Source organism: Dermacentor andersoni, chromosome 3, assembly GCF_023375885.2.
Source record: "Dermacentor andersoni chromosome 3, qqDerAnde1_hic_scaffold, whole genome shotgun sequence".
NCBI lineage: Eukaryota > Metazoa > Arthropoda > Arachnida > Ixodida > Ixodidae > Dermacentor > Dermacentor andersoni.
Window position 1 is genome coordinate 29665385 of NC_092816.1, and position 24570 is coordinate 29689954.

At 44.0% G+C, this 24570-nt stretch overlaps 1 protein-coding gene across 1 annotated transcript; it reads left to right on the forward strand.

Annotated features, from left to right (window-relative positions):
• Positions 1-5463: 5463 nt before the first annotated feature.
• On the forward strand, positions 5464-19957 carry LOC140216336 (uncharacterized). Its single transcript, XM_072286707.1, has 4 exons — positions 5464-5594; positions 13363-13433; positions 14508-14597; positions 19547-19957. The coding sequence occupies exons 1-4, from the start codon at positions 5564-5566 to the stop codon at positions 19883-19885; spliced, it is 531 nt and encodes a 176-aa protein (XP_072142808.1). The 5' UTR covers positions 5464-5563; the 3' UTR covers positions 19886-19957.
• Positions 19958-24570: the final 4613 nt, after the last annotated feature.

Here is a 24570-nt window from a genome sequence, read left to right on the forward strand (position 1 = left end):
ATAGATAGCATTCCACGATGGTCCTATAATCCCCATTTTACCTACGTCAGCCTTCATCACTGCGGCGCGATTCTGAAAAATATACTACTTCAAATAACCTCGCGCAGTCATCGTTATCAACATCTCATATGCCACATCTCCCATTTTACTTGGAAGAACAAATGGTGCTTCACTAGGAAAATTGAAGTAACAGTCACGAGACTACGACGCCGAGTCCCCCCACTGAACTTTTACCTCCACAGGTCCGGTCTGGCTATATCAGTTTTGCGTCCTTTATGCAATAGGAGTGAATCTCTGCAATCCTTCTTTTTGACATGCCGCCGTTTCATTATTCAAAGGAAAAGATTTGTAGAAGGACACTTCCAAAAGCTCGGCTTGAGTTTGTCTCTTCCTGTAATTCTTTCTTTTGTGGCTAAAGTACTGCGTTACAGCCACAGGAACCTTTGTGAAGCCCTCTGCACCTTTCTGCGTGAGACAAAAAGAATTGCATCCTAGAATTCTTCTTAATGCTTATTATGCTCACAAACTTCTTTATGTAATAGATAATTGATCATTAATATATGTAGCAGTAGACACTTTAGATCGCATTTGAAAGATACTTGTTTCATTTCGCCCTAATTTATCCACCAAAATATTCGATAACAGTTTTTTTCACCGCTCGATTCATGGCTGGTCCCCCATAGTCGGTTGCGCGATTTCACTATGGAACAAGAACAAGAAGCACGACAACGACCACAACGTTGACGTTCAACGACACAAATGCTTTTCTAAATACTTCGACCTATGAACCATGATGACGAAGTCTGTGCACAAACGTCACAAGGTATTATGAGGTGTTCTTAAGGACTTTTGGCTAAGAAAAAAAAAAAGAACATAAGACACCGGAGTTCCACCCAAAGCTCTTGCTCTTAGAACGTGCACAAACTTTATCTCTCGCTACAAGAGCATCGTCATTCGTTCTCGGTATTTTACTCGTAAAAAAAGCCATGTCGCGACATTTTGCAGCAAATGTGTCTAAAGCACATATGCATCGTGTTCTCGACATGTCTTATTCCTAAATAAAACAAGTACACTCGGCGCTCTTGCACGGCGAACACGCGCTCTTTTTCGCAACCGTTGACATTTCACGACGCATTACATTAAAAGATCTTTGGAAATCGATTAGTGTACTTCGAAATAAAGGACAGCAGTGCCCACGAGGACGGAGGCCGATTCGCCGACGTATAGTAACATTTTATCGCAACCTTTCCGGGCCGCTTGTTACTGCCAACGGGGCTGATGACGCCTTGAAGTATAGTCAAAGACGAAACTGACGAGAGGACCAATAGGGGTGAGCCAAACACATAAAAGGTAGAAAGAATGCCGGTGAGGGAGGGTCGAAGAACTGGAAGTGGCGCGAAAGATACCCTAACATTCCCCACTCCCATCTGTCCCCATCACCACCGCTGCTTAACAAAAAGATAATAGAAATTGAATTACTCTTAAGTAGCACTAAATATATGATGATCTAAAACTACGGCGGGGCGAATATTTAATGGTTAATACGAATCGAATGGGTACATGCTAACTATTCGTATTCGGAAAGGAACTATTCGGTATTTTTGAATGTTCGAAACTAAGGAAACATCTCGCAACTGAATTTTAAAGTCAGGCTACTGCTTTGCGTCTGCTATGCAAAGTGTCTCAAATTATCAGAAGTTAAACAACAAGAAGCTTTCGAAACAATTAGGAAAAAAAAAGGCAATGGAAGCTTTCTTTTCGGTTTCGCGTTGGAAACCCACATGAGAACGTGTCATTTTTGTTTGTAGTCTGTAATTTATTGTTTTTGGAAGTCTAGTCATACGCCACAGAACTCTACAGAACTCTCTTAAAACTCTAGCTTTTACGCTACAGACAATGACACTTCCTTGCAACGTGCCCTTTTACATATGTCTATGGCTCAAAAGACCTTCACCAGCTTTGATTTTTTTTTTCCAGCAACTCCCGATCTTTTTTCGAAAACAACTTATTTTGCATAGTTGGAAACATAGCCTTACATCAGCCATTCTTTTTTGCAAAGCTTGTTTGGAAGATTTCGTAAGTTGTGGAAAGGCTATTTAGGTATTGTTTAATGACAGTTAGTGATCTTGTGTTTAGAAGTCATCCTTTGTCCCTGACAGTTAGCTATTTCGCATTAGGCAGCAAAGGTGTGGTACCTAATAATACCGAAATAAATATTGTTTCTCTAAATATATGCATCTACGCTTATAAGAGCGCTGGAACCCAGCAGAACAACGCAGGTAGTTTAGTTTTCAGAGCGCGCGACTCTGCGACGTGGGGAACAAACAGACGAAACAGAAGTACGTCCCTCTGCTGTACGGTGACGGAGTAAAACAAAGAATTGCAGACATTCGGTTTGTAGGTTTTATTATTTCTCTTAAACTTCAAACCGTCTATTGAGACAATATATTAAACAAAGAACTGATGTTGCCTAGAATAATTATCAGGATCACGTGCCACTATGAGTTACGTCCCAGCACTGCAATATACGTAGGTGCACTTGTGCGATTGACGTCGACTCACTGGCTTTCCGCGGCGTGCAGGGGTCTAGCTAATACTTTGCAGGCGCCATCGTTAGTGCGCATTATATGCGCTGCTCTTGTCAGCGGAAAATGACCAGAGCTGGTAAGACTCCCTTTAAGGGTGACTGGGGATATTGAGCGAACAAGAGGCTGAGAGGATACAAAATAAGATAGATGAGGTCAATATAACGGAAAAGAAACAGAAATGCACACACAGTGAACAGTATTAAAGCGAGACATGCATCCGAGTCACACACAACAGCGCGGCTTTGAATATCCTGCAGACAGTCGGCAAGCTCGCATGAAATTAAGCCACATTCATGGTTGCTGGATAAAAAGAAAAATGCACCCTGCTGCGTCAAGCGGGCTGCAATGAGAACGAACGTGACAGCCGTAGTTGCATTCTCGGCCGCTTAGTTGGGCCTGATGGCGCTAGCTGCCGGAGAAGGGACGCGTCGGGCGACGGCGTTCCAAGCGCGTTTCTAACGCAATGTTTTATGCCGATCCCATACAAACAGTACCGACTGGTGGCGCCACGGCGGATGACGCCGTTTTCAATGCACACGACGCGTCACATCACTGGTTAGGATAACGGACTGCAAATGTGCTATCTTCCAAAATGGCTCTGTAATGTAAAACGTAATGGCTCTGTAAGGTTGAGCATGTCTAGACAGACGACCAGTGAAAAATCCCTCTACGATTTAATTTTTTTTATAATGTGGCTTTCTATTAGGTCCAGAGAAATTCATTTTAGTGGGAAAAAAAAAAATTCGGACACAGGAGGTTCATTGCGATTCCACCAGACAGCAGAAAGTCAGCTCGGATGAAAATATTTTTTAAACACGGAGTGTTTCCCTAATTATTGTATGACTATATTTTTCGAAATAGTGTGTTTACTAAGTGATATTTTCTGACAATAACTGTTTGTTTTCTTCTGCTTACGCGAAGTTAAAATATACACATTAAAGCGTTTTTGATGAAATATTCCCCAAACACCAAAAAGGGTGCGTGATGAAAACTGGCACAGCTATAACAGAACTGTCCCAATGGAATTGTTTCACCTAAAATTTCATTTTAGACATACAATATTCTGTTTGTTCTTATTATTGTTTATCAAGAAGTTTTTAGGATTTTTGTGAAAATGTCATTTTATTATATTTGTAATTATAACAAAGCTGAAATGAAAATATTTTTCGTTTGCTTTCCTTGGATTTATAATCTTTGGCTACGTTCGTTTTGGTAATTGAACACTTCGGAGCCTCTTATTCTAGCTCGACCATTAGACGTAATTTAACGTTCAAAGGGGGACCGAGATGACCACAATTATTTAAAAATGTGTTTTCCTTCCGGAGATTGATTTCACAGAGCACCTGGCTGTTTCTTTGTCCATATTTTTACTGCTATTATACATAAAGCAGGATTCATGTGGTTCGAGTTCTCCGCTAGTCTGAAAATAGTTTTCATAAAATTACACTGAAATGGAGTCAACGTTGCGGTTGGCGCGATACGATTCGAAATCCGAAGGTTAGTGGCTGCAGTTAACGATTATCAGAGAGTCCAATTTGAAAGGGTGTGTGTTTTTCGGGTATATGTACTGAATGTTACTTGCTCCGCACACGATGAGACGAACAATATTCAATGAATCAGTCAGATTTTGGGTATTGCAAGTATTTATGCAAGTGTTTGCACGCACCGCATCTGTTTTCTCCGTCAGGGCGTCAGTTTTACTTCGCGTTGTTGAATGCATGATTGGTTAACTGATATATTTTAGCCGACTATACACCACGTGCGAAGGAGCAGCGGAAATGTGTAACATATGGTTAGCTTTTTTCAGCATTTATTATTTTGGGTGCAATAAGCATACAGTGGAGAAAACTAATTGCGCAGGACACAGCACGATCTGAACGACTGAATAGGATGTTTTAGGATGCAATAAACACTTTCTTATCGGATGTCTCACCTTCAATTAAAGGTAATAATAGAAATGAATTATTCGTGTTCTAGAATTTAGTCAGGTATTTGGTACACAAAAACTATCCTGGTGGCGGAAGAGGATTGACGATCGAAAACCGCAGGTCTCTATATTCATATCATGCTCTATTTCTTGAACGCAGAATAACTTCGTAGGATATCGTTCATAGGTAAGGGACAAAAATTTTGAAAACGTTAGATTTCATGCAATAATTAACTTTTTGCTTGTGGTATCCTTCAAATGTCAGCAGCCTGTACGTTATTATACGTCAGCCAGCGGGTTCGCATGACATCTGTTTTTATGCCTTTGTGAGTACCGAAGACATTTGATGTTCCGTTGTCAATGACCTTTCTACAGACGTAACGGCAAGTGACAACACAAATTCGAAGACGGTGAATTTCTAATTTTCGCTTGCTCTTTTATGGAAACCAAGAAACAACAGACAAAAGAAATGGCGTTTTACCACCTTCAAACGTTGCGACTCCCAGTGTTACTGTAAGTTCTGTGCAGTGATAAGTTTTTTCTTGAATCAACTTTTGCGGAGCTGGAGGGCGGGGGGTGAGCGGGTAAGGGAGAGCGCCAACCGTACGTTTTCGCAAGGCCTTGAAACGCATAATTTTAGGAATACTTTTTTTAAAAAGTTACTGAACTTGAACGCCGTCTTGAGGATTCACATCGTGGTACTTGAAGTAAGCGACTTCTTAGCTACCCTGACGAATGTATTGTCAAATAAAAGGACGCCCCTTCAGTTCTACTGAATAGAACTAATGGTAAGAACTACGTCACGATTTACAACGAGAATGGCCTCTGCACAGCAGCACTTCGTTAAAGGGCCCATCCAATGACTGGCCTTCCACAACAACTTTGTTGGACAGCTTGTGAACTGAACTTAAAATTCACGCGATACGATAAGTGGCCGACAGTTGAAGTGGAAGCATAAAAGCCATATTTCCTAGCTCGTGAAGCACGTGAACCGAACGACAGAGAAGTTTGTCGTACGCCACACTACTTGTACGGTGTGGCTATCAGGATGAACATCCAGGGCCTGCTCTTTGCGATTGGTAAGAGCAAAGAGCGTTTATTTTCGTGTTTTTATGCCTAGCATTATAACGTATCTGGTAGTACTCACGATTCAAGTAATGCTTCTCTTGATGTTTTCTTGCATTCAAGATTACGGTGGGAATGAGTGAGCAATTGTTCTTTCATGTTCCGAATATCAGATTAGGAATGTGACCAAATGCGGGCGTGAAGCGCCAACTGTGTGAGCACATAAGGAGCTTTTACGATGTTCAAACATTTCTTCACGAGCTCTGTGCCAAACTGCTTCGGAATTTGCGCCTTCGACGCTGCAGATAAAGATGTTTTATATGTCGTTAATTATTGTTTCTTGCGTGACCAAAACACTAGAGAAAGGGCTATCTACTGATTCTTGGTAGTTTTACAGCAAAGGTGTTAGTGCGACTACAACCGCTAAAAGCTTTATTTGCGTGTTTTCAGAATTTTCTGACAAAATAATGTAACTAACGACGTTTATACTTTGAGGAAAGTTGCGTAATGTTAGGGACGATATGCTGGCAAATTTTATAGAATGCGTGTTCATTATCGGTAAAAGGAAAATTGTTAAACCCTCGTTTTTGGCCTGTTGAAAGGCGGTATATGAAGCGTTTACAAATTTTACCCGCTTTCCTGGGAGGACCAAGAACGGCACCGATTTCACAGAGGAAAGGTGACAACTTTGTAGGTGACCTGTACCACAAGTATGGAGTGTGCAGTCTAGATATCTGCTTTAAAATAATTACTGAGGACCTAGTTTCTCCCAATTATTATGCGTTATACGAGGCGTGTAGTTGGTTTTCTCGGTCTCTTCGAAGAGCAGAGTGAGGCACGTTGTCTATGTTTTAAGTAGGAAGAATTTTGTCAGTGAGAAACGATAAATGCTTAATCCGTTTAGTTTATTATCGCCTTCATAAAAAAATACTTCTTCTAGTGTTCCGAGTGCCATACTTGCGTTATCTGCAGTGTTTCCCAGACTCTGAAAACAACTGGGCAAGACGTCAAGTTCAAGTTCAGTGAAAATAAGATGAATGCCAACCATGTGAAACGAAACTTTCATGTTCCTGGCTTAATTAGAAGCGTTGCAAGCAATTTTTGAATTCTTGTTTTCCCCCTCTACTTTTTGCGTTACACAAGGTTTTTAGTTGGTTTCCTTGATGTCCTCGGCGAAGAGAACAAGGCATCTTAAAAAAATAAGTGGTACGTTCTGGATAATGAAAGTAAGCGGAGTGTGCAAAGTATGTGGAATACTTGTGGCCTTTGCAATGATTTACGCCTGCAAGTGCTTGGAGGCTATACGAGTGTTTTACAAGAGGCACTAAATTAAGTCCACTTCTTTGGCATAACTACAAACGCCGCTGAGATAAAATTTAGCGAACGTGATGTCAACGCTATAATACATTTATGAGCGAAGTTTAATTCGTGTGGATGAAACATACCTTTTGTTAAAAAATGCCCTTAGCAAGTGCTTGCAAACGTTGATTGGCTATTTTATGCAATGCATATCCAAGTGTCCCGAGAGCTCCACAATACGACAGGTTCATATTTGGTGAAAACAAGCGGCAAAGTATGGGTTATGGGTAGCTAAAAGTTAAAGTGTTCGGATTAATTTGGGCGTTTTCAATAAATAACGCATTTAAGCACTTCGGAGCGTTAAGAGGGAGTTTTACAGTTTTACGTGTGGAGAAAAATTTAGCACGCAGCATTGGCAAGCTACAAATGCTGCCGCGATCAAACTTTTTATTTATTTTTATTTATAACATACCGCGGACCACAACTCAGTACTTCCTAGAATGGCACTCAAGCTTGCAAGGTAAATAAGAAACAAGGCAAACAATACAAAAATACGGAAATATAGAAATAGAGATACTATACAATAAATACAAATAAATATGCATAATAGAGAACATATGAGCAACGCACTTCTTTAGGAAGGTTTCAATGCATCGCGGACCAGGAGTTACACTCAGACATTGTTCCGGGGAAGAAAGAAACTTTGTATGTATTTGTCCTTTGCGAAATGAGGGGTTAATACGTATGTATGATCATGACGTGTACGCCTTGTGGACAAAGGGGTCTTGTATACCGAGGGGTCTAAGGATAATTCACTATTAATTAGTTGCTGTAGGAAATTCAGGCGAAGTACCTACCTCCGTGTCTCTAGGAGTGGAATGTCGTTTGCCATCATTAGCCGTGTCGGGGAATCGGTGCGACTAAAATTAGAACGTATTAAACGAACAGCCTTTCTCTAAATTCTCTCTATTATTTTAATGTTATGTTTAGTGTATGGATCCCATGTAATACAAGCGTACTCTGGTTTAGGTCAGATGAAAATTAAATAACTTAATAATTTAATGCTGGCAGGTGAATTTCTCAGTTTGTGTTTTAAGAAACAATGTTTACGGAAGGCGGAACAAATATTGCTTGTAAATTCCAGGAAAAGTTATTAGAGAATGTTACGCCTAGGTATTTATAATCTTCAACTTCCTTTAACGGTGAAGCGGCCAGTGTGTATTCATATTTTAACAAGCTTTTCTTGCGAGTAAAACGAAGGCAGACTGTTTTGTCCTTGTTCAAGGCCATGTTCGACCTATCACGCCATTCTTGTATATTGTGTAAGCTTACATCAAGTTCGGCCTGCTCATATATGAAGATATTTCCCGAAGTAAGACAGAGACGTACGCAAACAATCTGATTTGTGTACCTGGTGCCACAACGGTGAAAATGTCATTTATGTAGAGTAGAAACAGCAGTTCTCCAGGACGCTATGCTGGTGTAAACCGGATGTTACGGGAAGACAGCTGGAGTTGTTACCTTCGATTGAGACAAAGTGCACGCGATCAGAAAGATAAGCTGCCATCCAAGAAAGTATAATGTTATGAAGATTATTATAAGTTTTTGAAACAGTGTATAATGAACTACTCTGTCGAATGCCTCACTAAAATTTAGGAAGGAGCGTCAATTTGACAGTTACTATCTGAGGTTTTTGCGAATGTATGAATTACAGTTAACAGTTGGGTCATAGTTGAATTGCCTTTTCTAAAACCATAGTGGCATCTGTTAGTATACATTTTCCTTTTAATATTTTGGTGATATGGTTGGCGATGATATGTCAGTTAGTTTGCAGCATGACGAAGTTAATATTTAGCGATATTTTTCTACCGACAAGGGATTGCCCTTTTTAAAAATTGGCCCAACTCGAGCTGTCGGCCTCCAGTCGTTGGGCATTTGAGCAGATGACAAAGAAGCTCTGAACAGTATAAAAAGAAATCCACCAATAACATCGGTATAACGCTTAAGAAACACATCTGGGAGTTCGTTTGGGCCACGCGATTTCTTTGTCTTCAATTTTCAGAGCATAGACACAATACCATTGTATAAAATGAAGTTTACTTCGTGAGGCTCAAATACAGTAGAATCAGACAAGTTACTCACGTTTGACCCGGAAAAACACTACGAAAATAGTTGTTAAACTGTTCAGCGATTTCGTTCCTGCCTTTGTCAATAGTTTCGTAAGCCATTATTTCATTTACAGGCCCCTTATTGTCGCTTATTACCCCCCAAAATTTTCCGGTGCGTTTTTAATGAAACCAAGTAGTACTGTTTTAAAGTACCAAGCTTTCGAACTATGAACCCCTGATGCCAATTTGCTTTTTATTGCACTAATAAGTTGTGGCGGAGCGCGCTTCTTTTTGTATCATTTTAGTGGGCGCTTCACTTGCAAAATGTTACGCATCATCCACAGCGTTTGTTTGCTGACTTTGTTTTGTTAGGCACAAATGTACTTATACCGTGACGACACATTTTGAGAAACATTACGGTGATTGGGGGACACTGTGACGAATCTGTATGCAACAGTAATGCCTAGGGATGAAATGCAGTCTTTGCGAAAAAAATTCTTAATCAAGTGTTCGACAGTATAAAGTGGTTATCAGCTTTTCCCAACGTTACACTCAGTTTAAATTTGGTGGCAATGCAGGAAATCTTAAGTGTAATGTAAAGCGAAATCTTAATGTTTCTAGCTACTTAGGGGGGCTGTAAATGTTTGCGTAAGTTTCAGATCGTCAATTCCCAATCAACTCCAACAGTAGATACAATTCCGCTTCCTTCAAATAAAGAACTTCATTTAAATCGATTCACTTTTTGTTCAGTAGGAGTATTTGTTAGTTTCACATGTGCGTACACGATTAAAAAAATGGATTTGACCAGAAATTGCACTTAATTACTAAATGTGTTAATAGAGTCAATATTGTATGTCTTGTTTTCAAACAAAGTGAAACAGGAAATATATGTTCTAAAGATAGTCGCAAGGAGCAACATACGTTGAAAAAAAATGACCAGCCATTCCCCTTCCGAAAAGTGGGTGTAAGTGAAGCTTGACCTGTGTGCGCTTGACCTTTGTCATGGTTAAGTAACCCACAGGTAGAGGTGCCGGATTGCTTCGGCCTCCCGCTCCCTCAGCTCGGTATCTTCTTCTCGTTGCTGCGGGATCGCCTGGAGTCGGGCGGCTCTAAAGGCTGGAGCGGCGAGCCCTTTCACTGGCGAGTTCTCGCCGTAGCTCCTCGACCGCTGCCCTTTCCTCGGGGTGCATGGCCGTCCCATCCGGTTTCTGAGACTGAAATGAACGGAAACGAAGCTGACGCAGGGCGCGTGAAGCCCTTTCCTGCCGTTTCCCTCCCCGGCTGTAGCGAAACGGCTCTGAGTGGTTACGCGCGTGGTGTGAGCGCGCGCCTAGGCAGCTAGAATACTTGCTAATGACTCACACTCCGGCGCCGGCGCAGCAGAGAACTCAGCAAACCGCGCTTTCCCGCAGCTGCTCTGCTCTGGGAGCAACTGGGTTTTTGCGTGACCACGACAACGCCACTTGTGAGGTAATACAAGGTTCGCTTGAAAATTTGGGGGACGCTTCAGCTTCGACTTTAAGAGTGGAACGCGATAGAATTCACAGATCCCTGACTGGTTTTCACGCTTCCCGGCAAACTGCAGCGTATGTAACCACGATGTTTACAGGGAAACGCTGGCGGTGAACGCTATGCACGTAGGCGAGCCTTCTGATATAGAAACGCGGTCTCTTGCATGGGCTAATCTTCTGTCATTCGTTAAAACGGACACTTGGGCGAGTTGGTAAGCCATATTCGAAACAGCGCTCGTCCGTGTCGTGTCTCCCTCCTTGTCCCCGTCAAGACCGCGCTATCCTGTTTCAAACTTCTGTTATTGTTTTGCACTTTTAGTATTTAAGTCTGAGAAGATTTAACATAAGTGGCATGCACTGTCGGTGTTTTGCTTCCTGAGATTTGCTTGTGCGCTGCCATTATCAAAATCCCGAGGAATAACTTCAAGTATGTATGACAATGTACGATCAACTTTAGTGCCAGAGTGGTGTGGCGATATAATCCACATAAAGCACATGTCGCATAGCAAGGAGTGGCGTATGCATATACCTAAATGTAATCGGAAATTTTCGCTCACGCACAACTCCGGCGATGCTGACGTCGACGCCGGCTTTTCTACGACACGGGACCTTTAACGCTGTAGCGTTAATAGGAGGGTGAGGTGCCGTCGTCATCCCATTATACAGCGAAGCTGTATATGGCTAGGTTTCCGTTTCTTTAGGTGTGCCTAGAAGAGGTTCGCGTAGACGCGGAAATCGACGCACCCGGCGTCGAGCGAGGCTCGCCCGCGCGCCGATAACAACGGATTATAAACGCTAAAGGCAAGTTTATAGTCCGACGTTATGTGTTCGCCTATTCACTTTGACGTCAACATCGCCTAGCGACGTTATCAGCAGTTGCGTTCTGGCCGTGCTATGGGTAGGGCGCGTATTGTGCGTACCGAGGAAGAACAGCGTGGCCTGCAAGAGCGACGGCGGGGGCAGAAGCGGGAATGGGCACGAAGGCGGTGGGAAGCCGCTAACGCCGAGCGCGCGTCGGTCGGCGGGCCTGGACGTAGCCGCCTTCCGTACGACGAAGAACAGCAGCGTGCCCGTGAAGACCGCCTTCGCGAACAGAAACGGGAATGGGCACGACGGCGTCGGAAGGAAACCACCGACGACGAGTGGGCCGCCAACGCCAAGCGCATGCGCGGTGCCCGTCGGGACCCCGAATACCGCGAAGAGGATAGGTTCTGCATTCAATGCTATACACATGCCAATGCACCAACTTACGCGTCATCGATCACGTGCAGACTTGACGTTTGATAAAAATCTTTTCAGCATCGTCGTTCAGCCCATGGCCGTCTATAGTGACCATAAAGCGATGCTCACCATGGTAACAAAAAAAAAAAAAACAAAGTAAATAAAAGACGGTAGAAGCACGAAGTCACGTGCATGCGTCGTTGTTCAATCAATATTTTAATCACTATACAAAGCTTCGCTGGTCATCCACCTTCACAGAGTGGAATGACACTGAATTTTGTTTAATTCTTCAATGTATCCGGGCTTTGGACTCTCTTGCCTTCGTTATATTCTATGCACGGTCCTTTATTTTGCGCCGGCTCAACAGACGGTGCCCTCTGTATGCGCGTTCAAACAGCCTTGTACGGCTGCGTTGCTGCTCGTCTTAGCGATGATTCATCACCGACGCCGAGGTCCAGCGGCGTGTTCTTACTGAGGGCCCTGATCACCCGGCCGCTTCGAGGCTCTCACACAGGCCACGTTACAGGCTACTGCTACGAGAAGAACGGGGGTTAACCGAGGGACCCAATTTTAACCCCCTTTCTTTTCCTTCAGTACATAACGAGGGTCTCGAATCCGGCGACATTGATGCCTTCAGGTAGCATGTGTGGGTTTTGAAGCGAAAATATTCACTGCGCTGGTCAACACCGCGCTTCGCGCGAGCCGGCGTATGTGGGAATGGGCTCTGTAAGCGAGTTCGGAGTCGGCGCAGGTGGCCACTGCCGCGCGCTATGCGTCATTGTTTGACGTTCGCCGCAAGCGCGTGTTTATCGCGGAGGCCGACTATATAACCGCTTGCCGGAGAATAGGCGTGCGCATTCAACATGGAAGGAGAAGAGAGTGACACTACCGATACAGAGAGCTGTGCTTATGGCTGTACAGAAATCGCAAGACAATGCGCCCAACAATGATGAATAAAGAAGTTTAATTATCCTGCATAACTTATGGTATATATCATTGATAAGCAATTTGCATAACTACACAAGGCACACGTATAGCATGACCATAAGCTAACCAAAGCATATCCATAAGTGAAACCGTAAATACTTTTGAACCTCTGGTTTCTTTAACGTGCAGCTGCATCTATAAGTACACGAACATTTTGACATTTCGCTCCCCATCAAAATGCGACAGTCGCAGCCAGAATTGAATCCACTAACTAGAGTTGAACAGCACAATGCCATAGCCATTAAGCTACCTCGGCGGGTTTTCAAAGGGATGCTAACATTGTTAGACTGGAACGTAATAATTTGGTTTGCCTAAATCAAAGCGACAAACTCATAGGCTGCCTCAAAGTGAGACATGCATTCTTATTGAATGACTGGAACTTATTGAGCAGAAGTTATTTGCTCCATACGTTTTCACATGGACTGCTGCCCCTGCGCAATAACCGGGGCTTGCCTGCAGCAGAATTATTCGCAATATCCACTACTTGTATCAGTATTTCCACCTCGAGATTCGAATAAGTGCTGTTATCCGTTATATTCCAACAGAAACGAATATTAGAGAATTTCAAATAGGGAACTCTGGAATCGAATAGCATTCCTACTTCTGTGTCTAAGTACCCTGGCTGTACTATATTGTTGCCTCATTGCGTGTTTCAGTGCCCCTTCTTGTTGCTGATGTAGCAGTGGGCCAGTCGGCGTGCCCGAACAAGACATGGGACCCAAGAACGGTAATGTGTTTTATACTTTTCCTTAAATTTAGCTGGGCGCTTAAAAAGATTCGTTTCTAAATTTAAAATAGGTTATGCTGATCAAGATCGCTATTTATGCCGCCTGTAGACTCATAATTAGACACTTCGCACTCTTGATATTATAGAAAGGATTACTATAGTAAGCTTTTTTGTTGTTATGACAGTTTTTACTATGTGTGTATATAGGCGTGCATTTTTTTTTTTTTGACGGGCGTGACTTTGCAAGTTATAGCGGAGTGTAAAAGCATGAGCGGCCTTTTCACCTTGCATTAGTCAAGGCTTCTGCCTTTTTATTCAGTGGTTTAGCATTAGGAGTGTCAAAGGGGAAAATAGTGTATGTGCGTGAAGTGTGGAAAGCCGGTCACATGGTGCAGAGCTTAGAGAGCATATACTATATATAGTACAATGACGGCGGTATGCTCTGGACTACCGTCAGTTGTACTTCGCTCCACGAAGAGGCAGGACGTGTGTCTAGTGAGCTCCTGAACAACATTTTGCAAAGTGGCGAACACGGTTTAAATCAAGCATACGGAACGTCAAAGAGGCGCGACGTAATGCGAACGCATTTCTCTCGCATTTACCGTTAAAACGGCCGTGATATTTTTTGCTGGTGCTCGGTCGCTTTGCATACGCAATGATTTTTCAAGTAACGCAACTATTTTGTTTTTAAACGACCAATAATAGAGGCGCCCTTACCCTTTGACTTCTTTTAGGTGAACAGCCCCGCAAAAAAAAAAAAAAAACCGTTAACAGGATTAATAAAAATATACTGATAACTTAAAACTATATATATATATATATATATATATATATATATATATATATATATATATATATATATATATATATATATATATATATATGTGTGTGTGTGTTGTGTGTGTGTGTGTGTGTGTGTGTGTGTGTGTGTGTGTGTGTGTGTGTGTGTGTGTGTGTGTGTGTGTGTGCAGAATAGTAAGCGTGACTTTCCCCTGTTTGCAATACTTGGATGGAGTGAAACCTTAAGCATTAAAGCAACGTTTAATTCCCGAGTGCAAATCGATATCTCTGCAGGACCAAGCATGGCAGCGCTGCCTTTACTATTGTCAAGATGACCATGGAGCCTGGCAGAGAGGTTATTTCCATAACGGTACCGTATGCTGGGTAAATACGTTTCTGTTTTGCTTAATATTGGTTCGGAATGGTTATAGCAAAGACCCATGCATCCTGACATGTATACTGTTGTGTATATCTTGACAAATCGCCGATATGCCATGACCTCAGCATGCAGTCATGCTATTATTGCTTAAGATATGCACGCACTGTCCTGCTGTCACTCCAGTCTCTGTCCTTGTACTGCTTACTCCCTTGCAGCCCGCGAACATTTCTCCACACACGAGCAAACAACATCGTCCTTTAAAATAAGGATTTAGTGCCTTGGTTCTAGCGGCGACATTCTCAACCCAGAGAGTGCGCCTGATGATTAGCGGAAACAAAACGTAACGTCCAGCGGTCTCCACTGGTCTCTCTCTCACGTTGCGGCCAGGCTAACCATGCTGCGCTCATGGAGATTATGTAGCACTCTGTAAATGTTCATTTTGGTGTTTGTAGGCATGCATTACACAAGGCGTAGAATTTCCTCTTGAGTTAAAAGGTGCCGCCACACCGCTTACTTGCGGAATAATTTTCGTCACTTCAGCCGGTTGCGCATCAGCTGCTCATCACAAGTTCATAACACGACTGCTTAGACAGAAAAAAAAAGTTCACCGGGGCACGCAGTGCCTCGGCATGTATACGAGATTAGCTGCACATGTCCTATGCCGATGTACAAAGCAGGTCATGGAGTGGGTGATGTGGTGCATTTCATTCAGTGAATTCCGCTTTCCTGGGCAGTGTGCGAGTTCTTGATGCGCTTCTTACTACGCAGACATGTGCATCGGCATGCTCATATATAGGTACCCTTTAGCAGCTTCGCTGTCCTCTCTGAGGGGAGTCTGGCTACAGGCTCGTTCCGGACACTATTTCGGTGGTAATAGTAAACAAGGAACTCTTCTGGCTAAATTTCATCCATCTGAGTGCAGTGGAATGGAGAAAAAAAATGTGTAATGTGGCCCATTCCGGAATACTCAAACTAAAGACTTCCCACTTGGAGAAGCTGTCGTCCTTGTCGTGGAATCGAACCAGTGATCACAGCCTTTCAGTGGTACACCCAACAACTTATTCTCGTGGAAATGTGAGCTATTCCATTACTTTTCACAAAGGCCACGTGAGTCCAAACGCCGGTGTTATTTATTCTCTTGCAGTTCTTTGTTTGCATCATGGTGCTCATTAAACAAAATCTTTCTAACTCGCGCAGTTTTCGGTAGAACTTGACGCAAGAAGAATAAAGGCTCTGCGCATAAAACTAGGGCTTAAAGGACTCGCAAAAGAAAGTTCATGTCTCTTTTACGCGCCGTACTGCAGGAGTATCATTCCCCGCTTCAGATGCATGTTGATGGACCGTGGCGCTAGCGTTTGAGTAAACACTAAGCGGCTCGGCACAGACACTGTGCTTGTTGCGGCCCGGTAGTGCTGTGGCCCTAGCTAGCACGCACTCGGCGAATTGTGGCTGATGAGTTCTTCGAGATTTCAGTGCCCGCCTTTGCGTATTTGTCGTGCCTTTTTTGACTTTGCGTCAGACATATGACAAACAACTGGCTTCTCACCAGCTGATGCAAACCAGTGCAAACACTAAGTATAACGTGTTACATAAGCCTGATGGCAAGCACACACACTTACTAAACAAGAAATGGTACCTGCAACCAACGTTCACGAGATTGTCAGATGCCGCTTTTTAAGAAGTCTATAGAATATTTAGGCATTAAGACGGTTGTCCTACGGCGAGAATAGGGCGTAATAATTTGCGCTCGCCTACAAAATGAAGGCGTGACTTCGCATTTATGTTCTAATGGAAATGGCTTGTATGTTTGCTATTATAGCGATGCGCCATTACAGAAGTACTGACAAAATTTTCAGGCTGAACAGGCTGTATCGCTCAACCTATCAGCATAAACGGATATTCTTTAAAAGTATTGATTATTGACAAAGGTGACAGCATGTTTCAATTTGACCTCAGACGCCCTTCGGGTGGCACACTATAGAGGCGATAGCATTGCGCGACAATGTAGTAATGTTGCATGAAGGAACCTTTTGACTTATTCGGACACGCTCAGCGAGGACCTAAATGCGTTAGAAGCTGCACACGCGTGAAAGAAGGGTATAAGAGCATATATGGCTGGCTGGAGCCCCGTGTTTTGTTCCAGAGGCAACATTTTACTGAACACGTGCTCTCGGTTCCAACTAGAATCGTTCCTTCATCTCGCATTCCTCCTCATTAGCTCCTCTCACGTGGAAAGACTATCTACCTTGCACTTCTACCGATATGAGTAGAGTTCTCTTTGGCATCGGGCTCATCTGCACTCTTTCCAGCCTGTCTTTATTTTTTAATACTCAAGCAATAATCACTGAGTGAACATATAATGTTTTGGCGGCGAAAGGCATCACATGGCGAGCGCAAGCTCCACTGATGGGCTTATTCAAGGCGCTTTGTGAAGTGTAGTGCGGATGCGTCCTGCACACGCCAAAATGTACTGATAACGCGTTGTTACCTGGTTCACCTTCACCTTTTAAATTGCAATTGAAGAGGTTTAATGTCCAGAAACAGTGCAGTTGGTATCGAGGGACGCCGTAGGTAGATGTCCTCGGAACACTGTCGATTACCTGGGGGTTCTTCAAATTGCACCAAAATCAAAGCACACGAGCATTTTCGCATTTCGCCCTCCATTGGAACACGGTCACCGTGGCCGGGAACATACTGCTTTTGCAAGGCTTTCCACGACACCGTTGGGCAGTTTGTACTTTTTGAGATCTAAACTGAGACTGGCTGCGATAAGTTAATATATCATTCATTATTCGTTGCGCTCTGTAGAAATGGCGGTTCCATGTCATGATTACCGGGTATACTGCGGCCTCCAGTACCGGATATAGGTACTGGACGCGCTGGGTACCGCTGACGTGCGCTGGATACCCTGGACGATCGCTTCTTTTATATTTTATTAGTATATGGGCTTCGTTCTTTCGAAACACAGTCACCATTGCTGCGATCCAGGTGCGCAAATGTGGTCTAACGATTGCTTTTGTTATTTGTTCTTTTACATATTGCGCAGGCTTTCCTTTGAACCTAAAAAAAAGAAACACTTAAAAGTAAACGCCATGCAAACAACTTCATTGGGCGCTTCAGGGCGTGCTCTGTAACACTTAAAATGCGACTTATGCCTAAACGAATAGTAAAGATAACTTAATACTTCGAAGTTTTCTAAATAAGTTTATGGTTATCACCTTAGGACTCATGGTACTGCAGTTGCACAAATGGCGTAGAGTAATATGAAGTAATATTCTCTTCAGTAGAAATTCATGAGATTGGCGCGAATTCCCCAATATTCGTTCCCATAGAATGCTAAAGAAATGTGTTCGCGTTGCATACTAACTTAAAAGGGCTCTACAGTGGCAGCATAAATGTTGTGGGAGACGCCCATTTCTGATCCACGAATTTATTTCAAAAGCACGAGCTTCTTTGACATACACCCATGCCATGTATATTAACTTTCTTGCATTCCGCCATATCGGAATGAGCCCGTTGAACTGGAAGTTGAAACCGCTACCTTGTGCTTAGCAGAGAAGCGCCGTAGCCTGGGGGGCCATCTTGACGCGTGCATTATGTTCCAGTTTTGTTTCGCAGTGCGTGAAGGGTGATTTTAGGAAACTCAACTTATGTCCACAAAAAAGTTAGCTCACACTTCTCCTTTCAACTGTAATAAAAATGCAATGTGTTGCAAATTTTGAGAACGATCACATCGAAGCTGGTGTTAGACCCAGGATAAGCGGATATACAGCTGAATCTCGTTTATAGGATTTTCACGGGAACCGGAAACTGAAACGTATCATCCCCAAAAAATAGCGTTATCCAAAGCAAGTTCTCAAAACTAAGAAAATAGGCGTACTCGGTGAGACACTCAATAGCAAAGGTTCTCGCGGCCTCGAGTGACATAGTTCCGCATAACATGTTATGCGGAGCAGCATCTCTCGACGCCACACGAACCGCAGCCAAGGCTCTTTTATTCAGCAACGTTGAAATAGCTCGCAAGTTTTCGCTGAACTTCGTTCTTTTCCATATCCGTAAAAAACTTGTGGTAGCCATCGTTTTGTCACTCAACTAAGCAGCGGCGCACCGACAGTCGGTGTGGCCGCACGGCCGCAGGAGCATTTTACCGGCGGCTGCGCACCGCGCGCTTTTTTCATCCAGTACGTTTGGCCGTTAGTAAACCGTAATTTAGTTAGTAAACTGGAATATAAAACTATATGTTTTAAAAATACCAGTAAAAGCCCTCTTCTGTAGTCGTAATATCCACGTTCATGTGAAAACTCGGCCGCGATGACCATATGAAAAGTACGCTGCTCCTATGGGACGTTGGCCGGGAAGAGCAAAAAAGAACGTATTATCCAAAAAACGTGTCATCCAGAATCGTATCAACGAGATTTGACTTTGCAGTTTTCAATATGTAGAGGATCTAGTGTGAACATTTCGATAAGGACTAACGCTATTTTCATAACAAGTGGTTATGCTATTTGCTTAAAATGTGAACATTGCCCATAGGGACACCTCCCTTAGCCATGCCTAACTTTCGCAATCGAAACATGTGTCGTAAAGGGAATTGTCGAAAACATTATTAATATGAATAGTGTATAAGTTTATTGGCATAAGCTTGTTATTAGATATCCTAACATAACGAATTGTCGTGCAAATTTGGCCCACTTTAGAAGTAATGCAACTGAAAACGCCATATCTCCAAAACACGCGCACACACGCAGACACACACACTGGCAGTGGTACAGTGCGTACAGTGCACCTACCACTTTGTCGAGAAGTGATGCTATTCATGGTTGGATATGAAAAGTTCACCACATTATTATCGTTCCGTTGAAAGTAATTTGTATCTCCCGTTTTCTATGAAAACCCACAATTACGATTTCTGTTTATTTTTAACTGCATACTTATTTCTTTGCTTTCTTTATAGTACACCCCGGAGCAAAATGGAACGTGCTATGATGGTTTGTGCTATGGATCGCCGCCTGAAAACGTGCATCTTTCTAGTGTCTCAGATGAAGTCTTCTTAACGGACAGTACGCCGTATAGCACGCTCGTGGACAGTGGGCCGACGACAACAACCAAACCCTCGACTGCCACTCAAAAAGAAAAGAAGAAAAAGAAGAAGACTAAGAAGGAGGAAAAGAAGGGTAAAAAAGAAAAGAAGGAGAATAAGGAAAAGAAGGAGAATGACGAAAAGAAGGAAACGAAGGAGAAGAAGCAAAAGAAGGGCAAGAAGAAGGAAAAGCAAGAGCCCCAAGAGTGGTAGGTTCTAGCACTTTGAAGTTGTTGTTTTTTTCTGGAGAAATCAATAAAGCACGTTGCAAACAAACGAACAAAATTCATTCCTTCCTGCTGCAATGCTTCCCTTCACAAGAATCAGCAAAAACCCGCGCATCACAGCGTGAGACCAAAGCGCGTCTTGGGATGGGGGGGGGGGGGGGGGTTGAGGACTTCACCGGGCGGCTGTTAGGCTGCAATGTCGCATTGTCGTCGATCAATTCAGCCACGTTTCCACTAAATATCGAGGCGGCAAAAGTTAGGTGTTTGGTACAGCATAAATACTGCGCTACGTCGCAGTGTTGAGTGACAGGCACGTATTTTCTGACAGAGTATGTTAAGGAGCAGGTTCCCCATATTAACAACACATACATTATTTGATACCATGAAGGTTTTCTTAAGTACAAAATAAGTAGCTGAAGCATACCTTGATGCGTATCCTCTGATTCTAATAATGAAGATGGCGTATTGAAAACCTTTGAGGAGGACGTAAGATGAGTAGAAGGAAGGTCAACATTATGCATGACGTATAAGTACATACTTTTGCCTATATCACTATAGGAATACCTATACCAGAGTGCCACATCAGTCGCGCACGATGCCAACAGAGTGAATGTTCACTCTATCTTCCTCCCACAGATCGCGGTTCTAGAAAATAAATCATTCCCATGGTCATCGTGCTTTATACACCAGCTTATTGGCCAGTTTTCCTCATAGGGTATGAAATATCTGACTTTATATATGCGTACGTGGACTGAACTAATGCACAGAACTTTTCGACTCATGTACTGTTCGACTGTATATTTTTTATTCATCCAGTGTTCTACTAAGTGCCATATTTCGTGTCGCTATTCTCCCTTTTTACGCCAATTTCTTTCCTTTGCCAAGTGACAAGGAATAGCCGGTGCCACCATAAAGGCGCCAACCTCTCCTAATATTCATTTCAATAAAAAAAGGATATGAACCATAAAACTGAGAAAGAAACGGGGGAAGAAACGCAGGAGATATTGTCGGCATTTGTAGTTGCCGTCGCAGTCAGTGCGCGCAAGAGTTCTGTGGACGATCACGCACTTCGTCGGTTAGCGAATGTGGAGTACAGACGCAAACAATTGGTGCGTTGCCACTTTCATTCGTTTGCTTTCTCTCAGAGAACCCACCAATAAAGCAAATTTCAAAGCGTGCGTCCTCAGCATCGAGTCTGGCATTAAAGGCGTACTGCCTAGGCCTCGAACGAGTGACGGAATGTTATCGTCGACTATATAGGTCACGCGCTTAGTCCCCGAGCAATACGCGTTCTTGCTCCATTTGTGCATTCTGAAACGCTCGTGGCTCGACGTTCACAAAAATAAACGACAAAAAAAAAATATTTGCCTTCATTCTACCCGGTGAAAGCGGATATACAGCGGAGCTGTTGCCGACATTAGACAAACACAACCGGCGTTAGACAAGCACCACCACCACAAGTGACGTGCGTATCGCGCGCCTTCGGGTTTCATTCGACGTTCGTCACGCATGCGAAAATGGGTTCGACTAGCTCGACCTTTGACAGGATTCGAACCAACTTGGAGATATGGGCGAACCGGCCGTATCTCCAAGATAGATTCAAATTGACATCGTGAAAGTCGTGAGTCGAACCCACGACTTAGGTGGGATTTGAACCCTCGACCCAACATGGAGATATGGGCTAACAGGCCATGTACCCTTGCATTCCAATTGCCATTGTGAAGGGCGACAGTCGAAGACACTAGCTTTAGTGGTAATTAGGGCGAAGTTAACTAAGGCGCAGTTTATAAAGATATAGTTAATTAAGGCACTCGAATCGATGACCTTTGGCGGGAGAAAACCAGTAATAGGAAGTAACAGTGCATTCGAATGAAAATGTAATGCCTTGAAAACAAAGGTTACGGCGCTAAGCAGACGAGGACGAAGTGAGGCACAAACGGCATGATATTGTCATGTGTGAGACTTGAGGAGCAATAGATTTCAGTAAATAGTTTTTCATTTTCATAAAAGGTTTATGCTTCCGATTGGCCGCCTCAAATTGCGTCGCTATAACGTTTAGATGTTCTGAATTATGCCATACACAATTAGTCCTCACAGCATAGATTGACTCATGGTAGGAAAAACTGTATAACTGAACTTTGGTCTTGAAATCACAAACTGATGAGTACGTGGTGCATAGTTCTGAATCGCTCATGTATCTCGTTCTCGCGTGGCACGCAATCAGCTTGAAACTTTATTATGACCACGTTGTAGCTGTTCCAAGGCTCTCCTCCTCCAAAATGAAACATGAATGCACCGAGGGCGTCCTCACCTGCATTGTGCAGGAGCAGTGCTGCCTTGTAGCATTATGGTTTATGAGAGGATCCCACAACTCTTATGTATACATTTCCAACCTCTGCTTGAACCAGCGGCCGTTATGTTCACAACAACAAGGTAGGCGACTGACGGAGGCTGTCCATGCTTCGTGGCCATAGTTGCTTGCCACACAGTTGTGTGGCCGAACTGTATGGCGAACGCTGTGTTTTTTCGAGTAATTTCGACCAATTGTGCAATGTATTGGGCCAATACGAGCTGCATGCAGACAGAAGGCGTGCGTTTAAGTGCCAGTTTTACTGCAATGCCGGCTTTTACTTACTGGTGATTCTTCGAGTCGCACTGACCAACTGTGTCATGGCCAATAAGTAAATACACGGAGACCAGTGGCGAGGGGTGAACTGCCAGCTTTATTAGAGGGCCAGCTTTTGTACACTGCAGTTTCTTCGAGTCGCGCCGTACGTCTGTGCCTTGGGCCAATAAGACCTACACGCCGTCTGATGGCGAGCGGTGAACTGCCAACTTTAATAAAGTTAGCAGTTCACCATACGAATAAGAAGAGCACTTTTATCGGCCTTATCCACTTGTATTAAAATGCCGGCTTTTATTTACTGGTGCTTCTTCGACTCACGCTGAGCTAGTGTGCAATGTACTGGACAAATAAGAACTACATGCAGACTGATGGTGATCGGTGAAGTGCCAGCTTTATTAGAGTGCCGGCTCTGAACACTGGTGCTTCTTCGAGTCACGCTGACCAACTGTGCCATGTATTGGGTCAGTAAGATCTACACGTAGACTGATGGCGAGCGGTGAGCTTTATTATTGTGCCTGTTTTTATACGCTGGTGCTGAGAATGTTACCAAATGAAGTGCCAGTGTTGCCGCCTGACTTTGGACGGGTTCGCTTGAGACAGGACAGCATCGAATTCGCACCACTCCTGCGCTACAGGAGTGCATCCGAGTACTCCTGCGCCCGTTCCTGCGGCGAGCGTTGGCATCGGCGTCGTCGGCGGCGTAACCGAGCTAACGAGCACAGCGAAAGGTGAAAGAGCGAATGCGGAGCGGGATATGAAAGGCCGTGAACGGCGGAGGCCAATGAGAGCGACCCCTTCAGTGACGTGCGCGCGAAAAACTGGTGCCATGCGAACCCGCCCGACAGCTCGATGCGTACTCGCATCTAGTTTCAGCCGGACCGTTCGTTTCGTACTGTCGTCTGCTCGTGTCAGCTCTCGCTCTCGCTTGTTTTCTTTGCTTGGTTTGATCTCGTTCGCGATTGTTTCAGTTGTAATGGTTCGCAATCGTTTTAGAACGCATCTATTAGGCGCCCGTTCCTGCGGCGAGCGGCGGCGATGGCGGCGACGATGGCTATGAGATGGCGCCAGAGTAGAGCACGTCATCTGGTATATTTGTCGGAGGCGGCTGCTGTGAATCACACCCACGCGTCACCCACGCGCTGGCTCTCGCGATCTCCAGATTAGCGAGGCAGTCGCGGTACACTTCACTCCATTTGCAATGTGCCGCACGAGACAAATTGTCCGCGCCAGCCAATATATCGCGAAATGAAAACATCTATAGAACTGCGCTCAAATTTCGCGTTAGAGAGTGTCGTAATCATCGCAATTTTTTTTTCCTCTTGCACATGGCATGGGGAAAATGCGCGTGAATGTGCACAAGGGCGTATGTGGGCTCTTACGTGTTCGCGTTTATGTGCCTTTGCCATTAATAACAAAAAAGGTTGCAGTTTCCCCAGAAAGGCCAAGCATCGATTGCGATAGCAATTTAGCAGCGGAATAAGCGGAATAAGGAGATCACTTTTATCGCCCATATCAACTTTTAAACATTCGCTTGCTAACTAAATTAACAAGCATGAGGTCAGCATGCACAGCATATATGAACACATCACATTCGATGACCGCGGACACTCGCCGTCGAAACACTGGTGTGAGCGAGCGCGGCACCAGCAGCGAGCGAAGTGACCTTCAGGCTGTGTATCGGTTCAACGCACTCAGCGCCGGGAACACACAGCATGCACTAAGCAACGAGCCGTCTACGCTGCTAGACTCTGCCCCCAAACAGATCACTCTCGCGTCCCCATTCTCGGCCTCCAGATACAACAGAACGGCGGAGGCGAATACACCATCGAACGTCTCAAGCAGACCACTTCCAAGTCATGCGAATGGTCAGCCGCATAACCGTCAAACAATACGGACTGAAAGAAGACGACATAACACAACTCGTCCAGGCCCTGATAATCCCCCACGTTGCCTACGCTACCCCGTACTTGCCCTTCACTCCCAAGGAGATAGATCAATTAGACGTACTTCTTCGGAAAGCCTGCAAGCAAGCGCTCGGCCTACCA